This window comes from Opisthorchis viverrini (assembly GCF_000715545.1).
Source record: "Opisthorchis viverrini unplaced genomic scaffold opera_v5_130, whole genome shotgun sequence".
Taxonomy (NCBI): Eukaryota; Metazoa; Platyhelminthes; class Trematoda; order Opisthorchiida; family Opisthorchiidae; genus Opisthorchis; species Opisthorchis viverrini.
The window spans coordinates 313067-321050 of NW_008751788.1; the positions used below are offsets into that span (position 1 = coordinate 313067).

The 7984-nt window shown below is 49.0% G+C and overlaps 1 protein-coding gene across 1 annotated transcript in view; it reads left to right on the top strand.

The window, feature by feature from the left end:
• Positions 1 to 503: 503 nt before the first annotated feature.
• The window catches only part of T265_14019 (hypothetical protein), a gene marked incomplete at both ends in the record, with an annotated part of 11794 nt that continues 4313 nt past the window's right edge, over positions 504 to 7984 (top strand). Inside the window, 4 exons of the mRNA XM_009171658.1 lie at positions 504 to 1054; positions 2647 to 2717; positions 2754 to 3235; positions 6355 to 6573. Of these exons, the coding sequence (XP_009169922.1) occupies positions 504 to 1054; positions 2647 to 2717; positions 2754 to 3235; positions 6355 to 6573 (1323 nt within the window). The remainder of the gene's footprint in view (positions 1055 to 2646; positions 2718 to 2753; positions 3236 to 6354; positions 6574 to 7984) is intronic.

Here is a 7984-nt window from a genome sequence, read left to right on the forward strand (position 1 = left end):
TCAGTCGGGATTCCTACTGGTGCTTTGTGCAAGCAGTTGCTACCACGCAAGTGGGGGCAGTTTGCTTATTGCGCAGTTGAAAAGCTGCCGACTACTCGTTGGTTTGTGTCCGACCGATTTCCAAATAAGGGAGTACTGTCAAAACCTTGCCACCTGACCATTTTGGTGATGATTCCATCCACGAAACCTCAGTATCAAGGTGTGTTGAATGAAATATATATGGTTGTTCTTACTTTTCTGTTGTACTTCGTTCCGGGACTACTGGATACTCATGACTTGCTTGAGTATACCTCATCCAGGACATCGGATTAATTTTATCTCCTCCAAAAACTTTGACATGATCCAAATCTACCTCCATCTTCTGCAGTTTTTTGATGGCTAACGGCCCTGAGGATGTGCGGACCTTCCTGGAGGATTGCGAGGATTTTGCCTAAACCGTTGGACTGTAGACCGATCGGAGTAAGTTGATGGCACTGAAGGCTCTCCTCAGAGGCCGGTTGTAGGCGACCCTGGGTGCGCATAGAGGGGGCCCTCGGAAGGTGGGCTGGGTCGCCGCGAAGGAAGCCCCTGCAGCGGGGTTCGACACACCGGCCGACCGCCAGGATACTATTAGGCGGTTCAAGACGTCCAGGATGGGACCTGGATGCGACCCGACGGTGTTCTTCGCAAGTCTACAGCAGTCGTTGGATCGGGCTTTGCCGGGACCGGACGGAGTGTCGCTCCAGCAGTTGCTGTCTGACCAGTTCGTTGAAGGAATGCAGCCGGCGCTTGGTGCCCATTTGCGTTTGGCGGGAGTAACTGGCCAGGTGTGTGTTGAAGAACTTGTGTATCTGGCAGGGGAATTGGCCGAGGATCCACTGGCCACGTTGCAGTCACAGGAGAAGACGAATGATTCACTAGTGGAATGTGGACTAAAATTGTCCAACTGGCCGAACAGCTTGCAGCACTCAAGACGGAATCTTGGTGGCACACTCGAACGAGCCGATGCTATAAGTGTTGCATGCGTGACCACTAGAAGAATCATTGTCGTCGCACTCGACCCCTGTTTTCCCGGGTGGGTTGCGATCAGTGTAGTGACACAGGCTACGATACAGTTTGCTATCGAGATAGACGGGAAGAGGGGGCTGTGTCTGATTGATACAGGAGCAGGGGTATCGCTGAGGTGAAGAGAGAACGAGGCGGAATGCAAACGGTGTGCGCTAGCTGTGCTGCACTACTACCTTATCAGCCCAGTCACAGGGCAGACAATCTTTGGAGCAAATTTTCCCAAGGGCGCAGAGTCCGTGGTTGACCTTGAGCGGAGAATACTGGTCACAAAGTATGGCACAGTCAAGCTTAAAGGCCACCCAAACACAACCATGAGTGAAATGTGTCCGAAAACGTCCGTTTCGTGATGTGCTGTCAGTACAGTTGGTGTTCGGGGAATATTCCGAACTGTTCAGGGGCGATGAAGATCCGTTTGGTTTCTGCACGTGGATTGAATACGAAATTCCCCCCTCCGAATGCTTCCGTCCCCTCCGTCCGCTTCCGTTCCGTTTACGGGAGGAGGTCTATACACAAGCTCAATAGATGTTGAAAAATGGCATAATCGATGAAGCCAAGAGTGCGTACAACTCCCTGGTTGTGCTTGTAAAGTAGACTAACGAAAAATACCGGTTTCGCGTGGATTTCCGGCGTCTGAATGAACTGACCGTAAATCGGGTTGTAGCTATCCCTCCGATTGCGTAGATTTTACGATCCCCTCGAACATTCCCGGTATTTCACGGTGTTCGGCTCGCGTTCCGGATACTGGCAACTATCCATCAAGGCGGAGGACCGACAGAAAACGGCGTTCACGGTTTGGGACACCCGATTTCATCTAGACGAATGCCGTTTGGTTTGTCGGGCGATTTATGCTTAGTCTAACGAAGTTGCTGTGTACGGAGACGATATCGTCGTGTACAGCAATTCGGAACCAGAGCATGCAGTTCACTTGAAGGCTGTATTGAAGCATATCCGGGAGGCTGGCCTGCAGATAAATGAAGCCAAGACAGCTCGCCCGGAATTCGGTGACACTGATCGGGCATAAAGTGGGTCGCGCGGAGGTTATTCCACCGAAGGAAAGGACTTTGCTTTTCCCGATTCAATGCAGTCCGTCACGAAGAGACTGAACCTTACGGTGGTGTAACGGTTTACGCATCTCAGCGATCCATTGAGCTATACTTAGAGTGTCCGTGATACTCACAGTCTCTCATCCCAGGTTGGTCAATGGTTGGTTAGAGGCCAGACGAACACAGTTTTCTGGCCCTCCAGGTTGGGGGTTGGAACATGTGGCGACTTGTTTTGCGTTTGCATATCCCGCCAAACGCCGCTGCTTTGCGGTTAGGTTTCTGAGCCAAAGGCTTTGGTTGAGGACCCTAGTCGTCCTCCTGTCTGGATGTGGGCGCCTTGGCAGTATCCCAGCCCTCGAAAAACCATGACATTCACAACTAACAACTCTCATGCCACATCGGCCGTCGCGTGGTGCCATCAGCCGGGTCGCCTTACTTGCTGCATACAGCAGGGCGAGCAAGCGAAAACAAGCTAATACTGACACCTGCCTTCTTTCAGATACTCCCCCCTTCCCCACCTCATCAATAACTCCCTCCTTGTGGGCCCAGCTTTTAGGACTGAATCCGTTCGTCATGAATCGGTTTTGCGTGCAGCATCTGCTCGTCACATGACGCCGACATCCTCAGGTATCTCCAAATAAATCTTCAAGCATCGACACCCAGTCTATCTGGCCGCGTTCAATGTCCGCACTCTGAAGCAAGCAGGACAACAAGCTGCTCTTGCACTCACACTGGACTTGCTTGGCATTGATGTGTGCTGTGTCTCGGAAACGAGAACTCAAGATACAAGCACAGTAATTGAGCTAATCGCTCCGTCAGTTTCCACTCGCTTTCGGCTGCGCACCTCTGGTGATCCAGAGGCTGCTGCGGTGGGATGTGCAGGAGTTGGTATCGTACTTAGTCACCGGGCTGAAATATCCTCACTTGACCAGATATCTGTTGATATTCGCCTCTGTGCTGTTCGTCTGGCAACGTCTGTGAAGGAGTCTCACAAGTGGCAAGTTGATAGATGTCCGTTTATCGTGTCAGCCTACGCCCCAACTGATTGTAGCTCCGACGCCGTCAAAGACAGGTTTTACGATGCCCTGAATGCCCTGCCGCGGACCTCAGGCATTGTAGTGGTGGCCGGAGATTTAAATGCACAAGTGGGCTGGCTCGGCGTATCTGAGACTCACTTAGGAGGTCGACATGGATTGACCTCGCAAGCTGTTTTCATGTAGTGCTTCGGAAATAGCCGAAGTTGTTTGGCCACGTGATGTCCTCCAAAGGCAGGTCGACAACTAACTCAAATCGACCGCATTGCCATCAGTTACCGATGGCGCGGATCAATAACTGACTGCCAGTAGTTTTGGAACACCTTTGTGGACTCTGACATCGCGCTCGTCCGGAGTCGCTTTTCCCTACGTTTCCCGGGGTCGCGTAAAATGTGGACAAATCGCTTGGCAACTGAGCGACTGGTAGATCCGGATATCAGACGAACTTACCAGAACCATCTTCTAGAGTATCTTCCAAATGCTCCACCATCAGATGTGAACTCATTCGGGGGCGAGATTGCCACCTGTTTGCATAGTGCTGGGAATTTAGCCTATGACAAAACACCTGTCGCGGTGGGTCGAGGCGGCAGCCGTGCCAAATCAACAGGCGGTGGAGTGGTAGTACATCACATCGTAGCGAACCATAGGGGCCAAGTGATTCTAACGGATCAGGGGCCTTGCTTTGAGATGGAAGAGTGTAGGAGTTGCTTGCAGAAGCTGATCATCAAACGGCCAAGGATGGCACCAAACAATCCGCAAACAAACGGCCTAACCGAATGATCGAGGAGTGGCTGGTGGCCAGAGAAGGTGACTGGGAAGTTATGGTGGTGCTAGCACGTGCTTCCATACAGCCAACCACAGGTAAGTCCCCGTTCATGCTGATATACGGTCGACATCTGCACCTTCCAGTTGATAAGGTAATTGGGTTTAGGCCGCAACACGCTTGTCTTCGGAGGAGGTCGTGGAGGAAAGGTGGAAAGCTCGAGAAAACTTGACTATCGTATGGGAAAGCACCAGACAAAAAAATGTCAAGTAGAAAAGCACGATCATTCCCCAAGGGCGCAAAGGTCAAGTGGAGGGTCATCAGAATCCTGGAAAGAGTGGACTGGGGTCGTGGAAGCTGCGCAGTGGATTGCAAGGTCCGTTTGTCGTTATCGACCGCCGAGGGAACGTTTATACAGTTCAGGACGGTCGGGGATCGAAAAGATTAAATGAGACTTAGCTTCGGAAGTGGCATGATACACCCGAAGAACTGCCGAATAGACCAGCTGCTGGGGCCAACCTAATGGGAGTAAATGGAAATCGGTGCCATGCAAGCGACTTTTAAAGAGGAGAGGTGTGTAACGTTGGACACTACTGATGAGGCATGCGAGTAGTATGTCTTTCCTGGTAACTCCGCCTCCCGTCCAATGGAATGTGAGGTTTATTACGGGGCTGGTGGGACTGCTTTGCAGGGTTCGGTGACAGTTGCTTGATAGTCAATGAATCTCCATTAAAGTTCAAGAGAGCGCGCAGGGATGTTCAGTTTTCAAAAACAAGGTGCATATGAGACGTTTATTTTTCTGTCCAACAGTTTGTAATTGTTTGGTTGGTGTTGGCTGATAGATAACCCCGCGGTGAAGGGCTTTTCTCCTTATATTTGGTGCTGTGACCAGGATACGGACAAAGCTCCCGTGACCAGAGCCCTTTATAGATGAGGATGTGTGGCCTGGTTTCGCTTGAGAGGATTTTTCTCAGAAGAAAATGCATGTCATCTTTGAATGAGGACTGCTGTTATGCTGGCCCTTCGCAATCAAAAGTCTCCAACCGAAACTTTTTCCCTATCATCCAAGAAATAAAAGTTCTCTTACGACGGAAACTTCGCTTTCGAATCCCACCATCATTATATCTATTTCAGAACTTGCTGTTAGCTAAAATATCGCTTCTGATCTTTTCAGGCACATAGTTGTCTCGAATACTTGTAGCCGTTCCACCTTATTTTGTTCGGGTATGGTAGCACCTAGACTTACAGGGCGCGGCAGCCATTTGGACACAATGACCCGAAACATGAATGCACGGCTGGTCCCCACTGAACATTCGTCGCTTTGTGTTTCACTCTTGGTAAACTTTTCATCCGTTATTTTCGTAGTCTTTTTTGGCTTCGACCGTGTTCCCTTCACATGTTCCAACTGACCACCTCACAACTGGCAATCAAGGCACAACTGAACGACCTCAAATGAACCACCATTTTGTTGTGAGCGTAACAACCAGTACGGAAAATTGTCTAGTGACCTTGTTTTGAATATGTTTTGGTGCAGTTTAATAGGCACCCCCTGATTAAAGCAAAACAATTGTGGGTCCTTGGATCACAATGCACCGCTTTTTCAACAGAGCTGAAATTTTGTCCAATGGTACGAGAAGTCTTCGATCGGAAGCATGTAACCGGTGGAGAATAAAATCAAACATTTCACCCAACTAATTCAGTCACATTTCAAGAATGCACCAGTACGTCTGCAGAAGGGAACCTGGCCTTAGCATATTTTAGTAGCTATGAGCGTTTCGGTGAAATCTCGGATGGCTCGGATGTGTCTCACGGTCGTATTCAGTGACAGTCTTGCATAATTTATTTTAACCCAACTCTGTCCTTAGTTGACTTTTCTTACACCCCACTTGATTTGCGATGTCTTATTTTCTGATGCAATGACTCATGAGTTAAGTGCACTTTGTATGTGTTGAGTACTTACTCACCGGAGCTCATTTCTGCATGCCGGTCACTCCAGTCATATTTTCGTGTCTCTGGTCCATCTATGAGGATCTCATTTTCACTATCTTGATAGTATCCCTTCTTCATAACTCCGTATGAAAGAATACTTGATTAAGGTTGGTCTTCATTTTGTGTGGACCCGCTGAACTTCAGTTTCCTCGGAATTATTGCCCTTTTTCGCTCCTTTTCGGCGTACCTAGTAACCGCATTGGTACCAAGTCCTATTCTCTTGTGTCTGGCGTACCCGCAGGTGACTTAAAATTGACTTCAGCTTGCACAATGAACTAATGACCATGAGGTGTAGATTTGAATATTGGAACGCTTAATTTCGCTCCATGTACCATAAGCAGTCATTTCAACCAAAAATGCAGCGGTTCACATCTAACACCCCATCAAGTTATGGCTACTCTTATCTTTCACATGCTGTTTTGTTTCCCGTGTTGTACCTACCACATCTGAGGCCCTGATTTCACCTTTCTGCATTTAGGGCCTATTGGTTGGTTTCACTGATCCCATCATTCACTCCTTCAACAAGACCGCTGCCAGTATAGCAAATGGGGATTATGCTCGGCTTTCATCTCAGCGACCATGTGTATTGCTGCTTGGAGACTCAACTGGAGATGTTCATATGGCTGACGGAGCGACAGTAGATGATCCTACTGGTATCTCCGGAACGGTTTTGCGGATCGGGTTCCTGAACGAGGCGGTAAGTACTTGAACCATGTGTCGATTCGCACGTATGGCTTTATGGTTCGAACTCGACTTCCTCTGCCTAGGCTTGGGCAACCTGGCAGTATCCCAGCCCTCGTGCTTCTTTCGGGTGGCATGACAGCTAGGTACCGGAAAGGTGTTACAGCTGAACGATTTTTTATGGCTTTATGGGTGCAGGCGTTTATCGCATCGATGATTGCTATGTCAATTTTACTTCCATGTTCTCCAGTCAGATAACTACTTTTGAAGTTGTCAGCAGACTACCTCACAGCATGCCCTGCTGGCAGCATTTGCAGCACGGAGATTAATCTGCTACACGGCACTAATGTTGCTGAAGTACCATTTGCGAACCTCAACAGCAATAGGTCACCTGTAGCACACAGCACATAGCTGCCTATACCGTCTCTGATTATGCTACTACTACTACTAATAATAATAATAATGACGGTGTATAGATGCGTTGCAACTCAAAGCAAGTACGAGGACTGGGAGGCCGTCAGCCAAGAACAGCCCAGAAGGTATGGTTGGGCTCGAACAAGAGGCTTTCAAGTCAGCTGATTCTCGCCTCAACTGTTGAGCCACGTCAAGCTCTTCGACTCTTCACTCAACCCGTTTTCTCTTTGTGGCACCAAAACTTCGGCCGTGAGAGTTTTCTTGCCCATTGTCCACAATCTGGAAAAAGCTAGCACATACAAGCCATTAGTTAGAGCAGATTCTAAGGTGATTGCACTTCCTAATTTCCCTTTTCCCTTTCCCTGCATTGGAGACAATTGACTGGGTCCTGTCTGACCTAAAGCTGGCATCTTGTCGTGTTGATCGAACTTCAGTGCTGTGATGATCCTGTGGGCTACACCAGCTTGAACTCAGTTTAAGGTTCGGGAACCAGGCAGGCCTACAGGTAGCCCTGTACTACGAGAAATCATATTACGAGACTGCCTGGAGGTAGTTTCTTATCATCTGCAGTAGGAGTGCGAGGGATGTAAGGTGTTTCTCTCAGGCAACTAACATGTCCGTATTCGTAGAAGTAGTGATGTTACCTTTTCTCGGTTAGGGAACCTAAAAACCGCATACTCCGGTTACTCGGTTCATCTGCAGAGTGCGAGGGATGTAAGGTGTTTCTCTCAGGCAACTAACATGTCCGTATTCGTAGAAGTAGTGATGTTACCTTTTCTCGGTCGGTGAACCTAAAAACCGCATACTCCGGTTACTCGGTGGTCGACCATGACCGCCAGCGCATTATTCAATACGGTGGAAATACTTTGAAATCAAGGAGCCTGTTACTGTTCAGCAGGGGTTTGCTGTTCGCAGCCGGATTCAGTCAAACAGTTATACCTTACTTCCTGCACATCGGACTAGGCCAGCCCACTGCAGCCAGGCGGGTCAGGCTACTGAGTCATTGAACTGTA